At 45.1% G+C, this 12,976-nt stretch overlaps 1 protein-coding gene across 3 annotated transcripts in view; it reads right to left on the minus strand.

The window, feature by feature from the left end:
• Positions 1-12,976, minus strand: part of RGS7BP (regulator of G-protein signaling 7 binding protein) — a 119,901-nt gene that overhangs the window by 106,249 nt on the left and 676 nt on the right. For 2 of the 3 annotated variants that reach the window (XM_019517800.1, XM_019517798.1), the window contains exon 2: positions 10,414-10,580. In XM_019517800.1, coding sequence (XP_019373345.1) covers positions 10,414-10,484 — 71 coding nt within the window. In that variant the 5' untranslated portion in view covers positions 10,485-10,580. Of the gene's footprint in view, positions 1-10,413; positions 10,581-12,941; positions 12,971-12,976 lie in introns of those variants that run through there. The other variant, XM_019517799.1, reaches the window with a different exon arrangement.

Consider the following 12,976-nt stretch of genomic DNA (forward strand, 5'->3'; position numbering starts at 1 on the left):
GGAGGTGGGGGTGGGCCAGAGCTAAGCACGGAGTCTAACTCACTGCTGACTCATGCTGTGGCACCGCGGCCTGGGCTGAGGCAGCCCTAGGTGGTGGGGGTCAGTGCCCGCCGCCTCCAGCCTTGCATGGGAGCTGCAGTTTGCAAGCAGACTGCAGCTGGAGTGTGGCTCTCCATGCCCTGCCCTCTCCTGGCCGTGGCGGCAGAGCAAACCATTGTGGTGGAAAGAAATGAGGCACCTGTTACTCGCTGCCTACTTGCAGCAGCACTGGGTGCTCGAGGTGAGCTGCCGTGGGCCAGTCACTGCCCATGCCCCTGGGCCATGGGGGTGGGCTGGACCAGGCTGCAACAGTCCACTTCCTGCATCTGCCACTGCCCACACCCTTGGCCCACAACAGCCCGCCCTGAGTGCCTGGTGTCACAGCAAGCAGGCAGCAGGTGACTGGTGCCTCACCTCTGTCCACTGTGATGGTTTGCTCCATCACTACCACCACTGAAAGATGGAGTGGGGTGGGAGCCACACTCCAGCGGCAGTCCACTTGCAAACCACAGCCCATGCACAGGGCTGGAGGTTGAAGGGTGCTGACCCCCATCCCCTAGGGCTGCCCCAGCCCAGACTGTGCTGCCACAGGAGGAAACAGCAGTGGGAAACAGTCAGGCTGTTTGATGATTACAGAATGTACAGCATCAGCACACTACGACGAAGTCCCAAACAGATTAGGTACATGCAGTGCAGCCCTCTTGTGCTTCATAATACATTTAGAGCCTGATGATTCCCTCAGTTGACATGGGCAACTCCCAGTAATGTCAAGTGAAGTGGTGAGTAGTGGCTGAGGTATGTAGGTTTCCTTGTACTGTTTGGGGGCAGATACTGCATTTCTTGAACATCCCAACCTTTCAGTGGTGTGCTGAACACAAGAGGAGTTGTGGGTGGTTGCCAACCACTGGTTGGTGCTCGCCACCCCCCACCTCCCCAGTGCTGTAGCCGACTGCAGGAGCTCACACCACTTGCTGCTGCCACCGACAACATTGCCACCACATGCAGAAGCTCACCGTGCCCCACAGCCTCTGGGGGTATGCGGCATTCATGATTAGGCATGCCTCCTTTACATTTCACTGAGGAGTGTAATCACACATGAAAATAATTGCTGTGCATTGCAAAACTATTTTTACTTTCCATCTGTCTATATTGGTATGTGCTTTGACAAAAGCAAGGTGCTTAGGGGAAGGAGTACAAGGGAAGCTACTGTGAAGGCAGTCAAGTAAGACAGAGTTCCACATAGATTCTGTGCAATTGCTATCCAGCCTGGGGAGAGCTGTAGTTCATTGCTGATTTTGCTTTTTACCTTGCTTTGATTCACAATTATAAAAGTTCTCTCCTGTTGAGCTGTATTTTATTTCTCCTGAGGTGCCCCTCTTGCCTGCAGTGACTGATTTCACTTTTTCTACTATGTGACATGCTACAGTGATGTAGTGATCACATGGGTCTACATGTGATTGGCAGCTATGTCACCGCAGCAGCAAAATCTAACCATGCACTGTGTGCATGGCACAGTAACTACCCATACTGATCTAAGTGATTAGAAACTGGAAAGTTCAGTGCACATAAACCGCTTTCAAAATGGCCAAAACCAGTTTAAAATAAACTTGGATGGATGTAGTAACAGATTTATCTGATTTAGGTTAAATTGGTTTATTGAACTTCTATCCCAGATGCCCTGCACATGCAAGTTAACTCACAGTCCCCAGGCATTCCAGGAGGCTTTGCACCTCCCCTGCAAACCCCACCTAGGGTGGGCGGGCTAGCCTTGATCCATGCTGTCTGCTCCAGCTGAGCAGGGAAAGTGTGCTTTAGCACCCTCCACCCCACCCAGGCTTCCAGCCTGAGCCACTGCAGGATGTAGCTGCATTTCTGGATTCAAAAATGAATGCCTAGTGTACCGCGTTTTCATTTTTTACCAATTTTCACCAATACGTTCCCTGATTTTTTTTACTGAAGTTATTTGGTTTTACTGTTTTACACCCATTTTTCAGTTCACTGAATTTTACTGGGTACAGTAAAACCCCTGTTAACCAGCATGAGTGGGGAATGGTTGGGGGGCACCAGTAAGCTAAAAGTGCCAGTTACCTGAGGCACAGGTTTCCAGCAGGACGCAGAGAAGGGAGGGTGGCAGTGGCTGCACACAGATGGGGGGAAAGGTGACCACGTGGGGGCTGGAGCCGCTGCCTCAGGGCATGAGACTCCCGACTCTGACCCTGGGTGGGGCAGGAGGGGCCGCAGGAATTGCTCTTGGGGTGGATGGGTCCCAGCTGCACGCCGGCGGCTCTGGCTGCGGCCCTGTCCCTGGCGCTGGGAGCTGCAAGTCCTGTTCCCTGTGGTGAGTGCTGAACCCAGCCACTCCGCACAGGTTCGTGGAGCTGAAGCCATTGCCTGGGAGTGCGGGGTTGCCGGCTTTGACTGTGGGCGGGGCGGGAGGTGCCAGTGCCAGTGCAGGTGCTGGTGCCGGGATCGGGTCCCCCCCCACATCTGGCCATGCGCCACTCTCCCCAACCCCTGGGCTGTGCCATGCCGTGGTGCAGGCAGGTAGTGTCAGCTGCAGGCAGCTGGTGCCAGCCACTCCCAGGGCCACTGCAGCAGGGGCTGGGGTGAACAGGGACAAGCTGTGCTGCACCCCATGCCACCTGGGGCTCTGCTTGTTTCCACTCCTCCCACTCCCTGCTGCAGCAGTTCTAGGAGCAGCTGATGCCAGATGCCTGCATTACGGCACAGTGCAGTCCAGGGGCTGGGGTGAGTAGGGACAAGCAGAGCCTCAGGGAGGTTCAGGGCACAGCACAACCCAGCAGCTGCAAGCAGCTGGCACTGGCCACTCCTGGGGTGAGTGGGGACAAACTGCACCATACTCCCTGGGGCTCCGCTTGTTCCTACTCACCCCAGCCCTTGCTGTAGCCGCCCTGGGAATGGCCGACATTAGCTGTGGAGGGAACTGGAAGTCAGCAGGTGTAAAACAGCAGCAGCCTGTTTTTGTCCTGCGCACAGACCTGGGGGCATGCACCCCACAGGAAGAGCCTGGAGCAACCCCCCAGCCTGCAGCCCTCCCCGGGTGCATGTAGCAGCAAGAGCCACCCCCCACCCCACACCCACTGACAGCTCCCTCCACTTTGTTCCCTGCTGAAGCCCCAGGAGCAGCCAACAGGCTGTGCTGCACCCCTCTCCTTCCATTCCCTAGTCCCAGCCTTACTCCCTCCCTCCCTCCCTGCCACGGGAACGTATTAGTATTTTCCCCAATTTAAACCAATTTTTTTTCCTTTTATCCTGATTCCAGCCAAATTTGGAAAATAAACCCCAAAAAATTCCCGGATTTTTTTTTTTTAATATAAAAACTGAGAGCGCAGAACACTATGAATGCCTTTTCACTTGTTTATCTGTTCACTCTATGCAACTTCGACTAACCTGTGAAGACTGAACTGATTCAGGCCTTTTGACTGTCTGTACTTACCCCTAGAATGAAGTGCAATATGGCCAAGGCATAATTTTTAACTATGCTCCCTTACTTTTTCTATGAATTCGGAGAAGGTAGGGAGGGAGGTTGTTTTTTTTGGGGGTGGGGTGGCGAGGGAGTTGGTTGGAGATTGCATTTAATGATTTTGTTATACAAATAACAAATATGCCACAAAGTAGGATAGGGAAACTTTATCTTGCAGTTTCTGTGGCAAGTATAATTATTGTGGCTCAGAATGTGACCATAACCACTTGATGGTAATTTTTCCTTGAGCTAGGTTTACATAATCATCTAACTATTATTGTCTCTCTAGATAAAGAGACACTAGAATACCCATTATGTTATCTAGGCTTCTGGACACAAGCAATGAATAATCTTACATGTTGCCAGTAATACTGTATAAGGGAAAGAAAAGGCAAAGGTTCTGTAAGGTTTGGATAATCCCTCCACAAAATATAGTTCCCCATCTGCCTACCTATGCAACATTATATTCCCCGCCCCCCGCTCCCAATGCTGAATGACTGGCTCTTTCTGCACAGATTTACAGAAGTGTGTTCAGTTGTGAACTCCTGGGTTTGAAAATCTAGGTCGGAGTTTGCTTCCTGTCCTTGCTTACACACCACCATAATGTACTTTGTCCACAAACCCAACTCCACATTACTCTTCCTGCAGCCAATAATAGTTTCTACCTAGTCCCTTACTATCCTGACCAAACCCTCTCCCAGAAAAAGCAAATTAAACCTTCAGTTCTCAGTTTACACCCTCCCAGTACCTTTTCCATTTTTAAACCTTCCTTTGAAAAAATCCTGCTGGCTCACTTGCTGTTCCTGCTTTAGTCTCTCTTACTTTGACTCTAACCCCTGTTACTTTATAAACATACAAGATAAGGCAGAATGCCACTGAGGTTTCTAGGTTCTGAATCCATAATAAACTAGAATAATCTAGTGCAAGAGCTCCCATTACTCTGGGAACAATCACATTAAAAATTAATTGGACTTCTTGTAGCAATAGAATGAGCAGGATTTGACTTTGAGTCTTGAGGTATCATCAGTAAAAGGTTTACGTTGCTGCAAGCTTACGAGGAAAAGCTGGAATGTTTTTAAATATTTTTTATATTTCTTTTCCCCAAAAAATCATAATGGTGTTGGTGTGAAGCTATACCAATATATAACCTTGGACACCTGCTCTTGTATGAGACCTTCACAGAGTTTGACAAGAAAAATATATGAGCAACCAAATGCAAAGGTGTAATTGCTTTGAGGTGCTTGTTACATCACTATGACTAGGATAGGGTTACAAGATTAGCAGGCTTCTTCTGTAGAAACTTGTTTGCATTTTATTGATAGCGTTGGAGTGACTGTTCAGGAAATACAGCTATGACTGTTCTGGAAATATGTAAGAGGCATTGTAAATTTAAGAAAGAGACTTCTATGATGTAAACATAATTATTTTGCTTGGATCGTTTTCTGACTAGAGATCATACTATGAAAGGCCATATCCATACGGGGTCATGCCCTGAATATTTAATCAGGGCTACAGGAAAACCTGTTGGAGGGGGATGCAGAAAAGGAGTCCTAAAGGTTCTGTTACAGAGTTCCTCTCACATGACTGCTCCCACATGATAGGTCAATGCAGAATTCTCATAGCTTATTTGTCAGAGGCTCTGGTCATGCCCAGGCAATAAACTTAACATATCTTGCAGAAGCAGCTTCAAGCCGGCTGGACTTCTGCCTGCAGCCCGCCCCTAATAATGTAGCTACATCCAAGAGGTACCACATGCCTCATTAGCATGGGGGGGGTCATGCTATGTGCCTTACTAGCATGAAGATAGGCTAACTACCACTGGGTGCGTCTACATGAGATGCTACGGCGCAACAGCAATGAGTTACTAAGTCATAGCTCATTGCTATAGCACCATAGTGTTGCTGGGCATGAACTGTGAAGGTAATGCTACTGTGCAACAACAGTACTGTGCAGTAATGCTGGTTACTGTGCAGTTATTTAGTACTTGGTTAAGCATGTACTGTACTAAATGACTGTGCACTAAAAACTGAGCAGTCCGCTGCTCATATAGATGAAAACACTGTCACTCGTACTCTCGCTGTTGTATTAATTAGCCAGCATAAATTCACTAAGAACATGGTTATTCTATGTCCATTTTAGCAAGTAGCCCACTTGAAGATGCTGCCAGACCCAGTAAGTTTACCATGTGTAGGCAGCCTCTGAATTTTCCCTAGCTCAACTCCGTCTTCCAAGCACAACTACTCCATCAAGGTCATACTACTCCCATGGCTGAAACTGCCCCTTTAACCCTTGGGCATAATTTCAGTGAAAAAAGATAACACAGCCCTTATTTTTATTTTCTGCATAAGCTCCACAGCACCAGGCAACATTAATCATTCCTCTTGCTATGGATTTTAAGAACATTTCAAATAAAAACTCTAGTTCTTTAAAATTCCTTCCTCATTGTCTGCTTCAGCACAGCCACCCAGGACACACCCCGTACCAAAACTGTATGTTTCCTTGATGCACCTTGCCTTTGTCATCTTCTCTGTCCCTTGTTTCATCTACCCCACTTACACACTAGAGTAGACAGCAGTTCCTTCATTTCCTTAGCTGTCTCCCCTGCAGGTAGTGCATCTGCTGCTAGTGCCTTCTCTTCCAATTCCTATCTCATCCCTGTCCTTTGTTCACTGTCCCTTCTGCCAGTGTTTTATTCTGAAAATATAATCTCTTCTGCTTTCTCCCATTACTGGTTCTCTTTTAGTTCCAAGGTCTTTTAGAAAAACCAGTGAACCAGGCATACTTTCCAGTTGTTGTAGGAAAGAAAAACATGGAACGCTTTGCTTACGGACAGACTGAAAAGGACTGAATAATTCGGAGCATTTTCCACAACCTACAGAAATAAAAATTCTGATAAAAAATACAGGTGCCAAATATTTTTCTACACGTGATGCACCAGCAACATGCTGTCTGGTCTTCTTGGAGAAGCAGAGTACATGTTTGTATACATTCAACACCCTCTTTGGAGATACTATTTCTTCACACTGCCATTTGGGTTGTGTGTGGAACTGAGGTGCTTCACTGCAAAATACTGCAAATTTTGCATTGTGTGGAGGATTCTAAGTTCTCATTGGATGATGATTTGGACAAAAACAGTAAAAGAACATTACTACAACCTCCAAGCAACATTGGTATGAAAAGAAATAGCATATCTAAGAGGAAAACTAACACAGCAAGGGATACAGGTAGAATACAGAAAGGTTGAGGTCATCACCAACAAGCTTGCCCCAGTAGACATGGTAGGGATACAAAGATTCCTTGGAATGATGAATTATGCAAGTAAATTTGTGTCTAATGTAGCTGTCCCCATTTGAGTGCATTACAGTGCAATGATGTTAAAATGCTTCAGTCCTGAGGTGCTTACAGTAAACACAAATACTTTCAAAAAAGATTTTGGCACAAAAAGAACTAGTAGATTTATAAGTGCCTGAGAACAGTTGTACAGATATCTCAGGTGGGCGGGGTGGGGGGGAAACAGGACGGGATGTAACGGACCTGGAAGTCCACAAACAGTACAGGGTAAATTGCTAGTTAGTTTAATTAATAAATTCATTATATATTTTGAAATTCTGTATTCTGTTAATGCGGCTTGTTAACTGTTTTGCTGTTAAAAGAAAGTGTGGAGAACTGCACCATTAAGTGGCTCTGGGATGCACAGCTTTATGCTATGATGAATTAGAACAGAGAATGCAGCAGAATTATCACATTCATTGGCTCTCAGTAGTTTCTGAACAATGGACTGCCCTCCTGACTGTTTCATTCATTCCCAGCACATCCCAGTCTCTAAATATATTAGAAAGAAAATCACTAGGAAAAAAAAAGATTCTATGGTCCCTGGTCCATTACCCACAATCCATTTCATCCCTACATTGTTTCAGAGGCTAACTCATGTACAACGCATCACTCTTCTCGCAAAGTTAGGAACTGAATCTCAATATCTATTGCTTTGTCCCTGTTTCTCTTTCTTCATCCTCACTGCTGTCCTATCTCCCACCTTCCATGTTCAGGTGGCCTTCTTACACAGCATGAAACAAGTTACCTTGGCTCACACAGTTCCCCTCATTACTCAACTGAAAGAAACTAAGCATGTGAAGTAGATCTTGTGAAATCCCTATCAAACTAAACAAGTAAATTATGATGGTTTTTTACCATCTACCAGTTGTTATGGATATTGCAGTATTTAGAGTTATTTAAAACAACTGTAGATTAGTTAAATGTCAGTCTCATAGCAACTACCGAACCTTTAGCATATCTTTGTGTATATGACAGTTCCAACTAAGACATAATCACTTAAAAACATGCTTTTAAAAGACACATTTCTTTTCCTTTGTTACTACATCCAAACTGGATGTCTTTTAAAATTCCCAGGTTACTTTTTTACTATTAATTATCTTTGTCACTTTTTACCTTACTCCATCTTTGAGGATGAAATGAATTAAGACAATTTTTGTTTGAACTGCTCATTTTCAAGTTCTACATGCTGTGGTATTTGGGTCATACAAACTGCAGGTGAGTTAGTTTAAAAACAGCTGTTTCTTTCTTCCTTCCTCTTTTTTTCTTTCTGATAGACAGCTGTTGAACACATCAGAAAGAAGATCTACTTAAGAGAATTTTGCACAAAAGCAAATCTGATAAAAGTGGCAATGATACAAAATGCAATGTTTGGCCAGTGTTTTAATGCTTGATGGTTATAGTGAATGCAAGCCCTGCACCTCACTTAATCCCACATAGGAGCTATCTTGGGCACTACAACCACAAAGAAACCTCAGTTCATCATTTTTTCTTTCACAGAAATCTATGCAGACTGGCACAGAAGGCTGTGATAAGGTGTGTGGGGGGAGGCGGAGGGGGGGAAGGGAGCCAGGAATGGACATTTAAATTAAGTGAGCCCAGCAGCCTCCACAATTGATGCTGAAGGTCTATGTGCACCTACACCAGTTGATTTATAAAATGAAATAGTGGATGCAGAGGTGTTAGACACCAGCTATTATACGGCTCAGTGTTAGGCAAGCAGATTTCACCTCCTTGTCTCTGCACAGAACCCAAATACTCAGGCACAATGAAGACAGAGTGGATTTTACACTTGTGAGAGACATGAGCTTTTTTGCTTGGCTTATCCTGCAATGAGACTTAATCCTGAGTTTGACAACCTGGACATTTCATTACTGACGTCAAGGTAGATTTCTTAGATGACAAAAAAACTTTAAAAATGAACTTGAATGCAAAATTGTGGAATAAGAAATCATCCACAGACTGAATTGTGTTAAGTATGGTCTGAATGTCTACGGATTCTTATCCCATCACCTGAATTAGCTTTTTATGACCTCTTTATCCCTATGGGTTTATTACTTGTTTGCCTCTCTTGGAATCCCCTTCCCTGTCTTTTGTATTCAGATCACTCTATTTGATAAACTGTGTTGTGCATGTCTTTTCAGAGCATCTGATGAAATGAGCTCAGGGTCACAAAAGCTCATGCTATACTTCTCTGAATTAGTCTACAAAGTGCCTTAGTTAGTCTAGCCTGTCTTCAAACATGTTATTTTGCCATAAGAAGGATGTCAGTGTCATACATTTAGCGATTTACCTTTACTGCAGAATCAAATCAGAAAAAGCTGGACTTGAGAAGACTGACCTCTTTTCAAGACAAGTAGAGTCAGAAGACCTAAAAAGATGCCTTAATATAGCTGAATGATAAAGATAGGTGAATTAAAATGTAAATTATTGAAAACATGGAATTCTATATATTTTAATGCATGTCTGCTTTAAGAGCTGTGCTGAGTTCAGGCTTCACTGAAGTTGATTTTAGTGGCAAGAAGCAGAAACGAATGCAAGAGGAAGAGCTAATGAAGGGATGTTGTGAATTGTCCTTTTGAAAGAAGCCAAATACCTCTTACATTGAAGACAGCTAAAATATACACCAGTACATATGTTTCCTTAATGGATTTCTATGAATGTGATTTCTGGTTTCCATGAGGTGCTATATAGAAGCAAAGGAAGAGAATACAGTCCACAAGGGCTATACACTAAATTGTGGTCTGAACTGGAAAAAGTGTGATAATTGGTAATCTTGGGGTAAGTACCCTAGAAACTCAGCCTTCCTATTTTATATAGGTAATGGCAACTCTAGCTTTGCCCCAAATTCAGCTGCAGATGTAGGTTTTACAAATACAGATTGCACCTGCAGGAGGGAGGCTGGTCTTTTGAAAGTCTGGTCTTCAAATATGTCAGCTGCAGTAGCCTCTGAAATCAGGCATTTGTTACTTGAATAAAATCAGTTTTAAGCAATAAACATTTCTCATACATGAGTTTTGATGTTGTATAATGTGAATGCTTCTGAGGGGATCTATGACAGAGCAACTTCTCTTCTCCACAGACTATTTTAGCTGTTAAAAAACAACTTTCCTTTTTCCATTATCCTGCAAGTCCTCAGTTACACAGCACTTCCGCTAACAAATCATTTTGTTGAGACTGCAAGGTCAGGGCCGTGGAGTGCTTGGTTAATTTCACCTTTTAAGTTCATCAGCTTCTATATTATTGTTCATTTGGTGTTGGTTAGCAAGTTGAGGCTAAATTATGTTCACCTTGCACAAAAAACCCACTCTAGCCAATGGGATGCTCTTACTAAGGAAAACATGATTTGGCCCAAAGTGATACTGGGTAAGGATTTATATTTTCTGTCAAGTTCAAGACCATATATCTCTTAGTTTAAATGAATCCAGATGTCTGCTTAAAATAGAAACAAAACAGATTAATCCTTTTACACAAGGCTCACTTGATATAACATTTAGCAACAAGAAGCTTGAATTTTTTAAGGTACTTCCTTGAATGGAAAAATATAAGTTGAATCCTACCCAGAAATTGCTGACAGTTTTTGGTGTGCGTGATAAGCCATCTCGCATCCTTTGGTTCGAGTCTTGTGCATTTCAGCACGTAGAGACGGACAATTGACTGACACATCCCCAATGGAAATGACTAACTCCCGGTATAGAGCCACTTGGGTATTGAACTCCTGGACAAGCTGAAAAACAGAGATTGTTTACTTACATGAAACATTTAACTATGTTGATAAAACATTGAGGCATTTATAAAAGCAGTCAATCATGCTTCTATTTTTATTGACTTCAGTGGATACAGGATCAAATCTCTAAGGTTCAGTAAATTACTAAGGCCTTCATGCAAGCTGCTTCATCTGTACTATAACTGCTCACTTGTAGGAAGGTAATATTTCAACTCTAAACATTTGAAAGTGCTTGGGTTATTAATCTTAAATATCAAGCAGACATAAATAATAGCTTCTTTACTGTGGATAGCAAGGGATTAGTTTTCATCATCATGAAAGACAAAATATCTCCTGAAATGATTCTCTCCTCCCCCCACCCTCCCTGCTTTCTGATTAGCAGCGCATTTAGGGAGTGGAACATACCATTCATTTATGCACCGGAAACTTTACTAATTTACTTTGTAATGATTTCCTTCCTATCATTGGCCTCTAACCCAGGTTTCAGACTTGAAATTGATCTGAAGTTGTTCGCTGATAAGATGTGCTAGATAGTTACTTTCCACTTAGTATTCCAGGTAGCACCTTGTCCAGTGTGAAATAAATAGACAAAGAAGCAGATAAACCTCTCAGCCTTGCCACAGAAATATTCCAACCCAGCATCATAATATTATAATAGCTCAGACTCCCCTGGATAAATTGCTGCATTCAAAGTGTTAGAAGGACTATTATTTTGCTCCATTAATCTACCATGTATGTTTATTTTAAAGAAATAAATTGTATGCAATCTTTGGATGCAAGAAATGTATGTATGCATAGAAGTAGCTCTTACGGGGGGAAGAAGGTAACAACCTGTCTATCTTTATCCTGACAATTTTAACGCAAGTCTCTATATTTGATCAAAGCAGGAAATGAGTGAAGCCACTCCTAACTCTCCCAAAATAAAATCAGTCCTCAACACATCACAGCAAAAGAAACACCTAAAAAACCTGGATCTGGCACCTGGATGAGTTCAGTCATATTTTAGAGCCACAACCCCAAATTCAAATGCCCACAAAAAACAGCAAGTGTAGCTGCTCCTGCTGCACTAATACAATCTGGTCCCTAATGCTTGCCAATACAATAAGCTCTGTAAAGACTCAGAAACAGTACCTGAAACCCTACTCATGTGAGCTGCCAACCCCCACATTGTACAGGGAGAAGAGCAAAAGGTTCAGGTGCTTCTTCTGGTACACCTGGATACCACGAAATTTGACCTCAAGCCCCCTGTGTTCCCTGGCATAAGAGAAAGAAATGTAGCTGCAAGTACCTGAAACCGCTATATTTGTGGCATAATCATCCCACAAGAACCAGACCCAGCACCTGGATACAGATGAAGCCAGCCACATTTTTGGAGGCTTCTGTACCAACTGCCCAGACAGAGGGAAAGTGTAGCTATTTTCCGGCTGCCGAACAGCATTCTCCTGTTTTTTGCAGCACCAGCATAAAAGCCAGATTCAAGCTCCTGGATTAGACAGGGTCTTGGCAGTTTGGCCCTAACATGTTTTCCTTCAGATCCAGAAATGCCACCAGCTAAAGAATGGAGAAAACCAGCTGTTGCAATTTGACTTCTTTAAAGTGGCTGCCCCAATGCTAAGGTTGGGCACGAAGAGGAAATAGCTGGATCCACTTGTTGGATGTGTGTTTCTGGAATGGCTGTGACAGTGTGCAGTGCCATCTGGTTATTTCGAGTGCGGTAGGAGCTGCCACCCTTTCCCCTGTATTTAGACATTCAAATTTGAAAGGGGGAGGGGGGCAGGATCCAGCAGGAGATGAGCAGCTACGCACCCCTCCAATGCTGTTGGATCCAGATGCCTCAGGGTCCAGATTTTTCCAAGTCAAGGCGCAACAGCTTGCTTGGGCAGACCCTAGGCTGGCGGTCTGCACGGCTGGGGCCCGGCTCCCAGCTGCAATCAGGGCCCGTCACAGCATTTTGTGCTGCTCTTTTTGCGGGCTGCGTGGCGTCCAAATGCTCGGGGCAGGCAGAGCCCCACGAGGACATCACGGCTCGGGAAATCCGCGGGGCTGCAAGTCGGGTGGACCTGGCGCCTCCCCGCCAGCCCGGGGATTTCGGAGCCGGGGGAAGCTGCCGCGGTTGCGTCTATGTAGGGATCAATGACCGTCCGAGGCCAAACGAGCGCGGCCCCGGCGCCAGGCCCTGGCGACTGCCCGGGTGGCGGGAGTGGCTCAGTGCCTGGGGAGGGCTCGCGGCAGGGGGGGCCGGCAGGGAGGTGCCGGTGCCGGTGCCGGTGCCGGAGCCGGGCTCGCTCTCGGCCAGGGACGCGTTTGGGCCGGGGCCGGCGCTCCGCAGAGCCAAGCAGGTGCCGCCCGGGCGATACCCACCGCCTTGCAGTCCTCCAGGGCTCGCTGGCTGCGGC

Source organism: Gavialis gangeticus, unplaced genomic scaffold (genome assembly GCF_001723915.1).
Source record: "Gavialis gangeticus isolate Ggan-Ray unplaced genomic scaffold, GavGan_comp1, whole genome shotgun sequence".
Lineage (NCBI taxonomy): Eukaryota > Metazoa > Chordata > Crocodylia > Gavialidae > Gavialis > Gavialis gangeticus.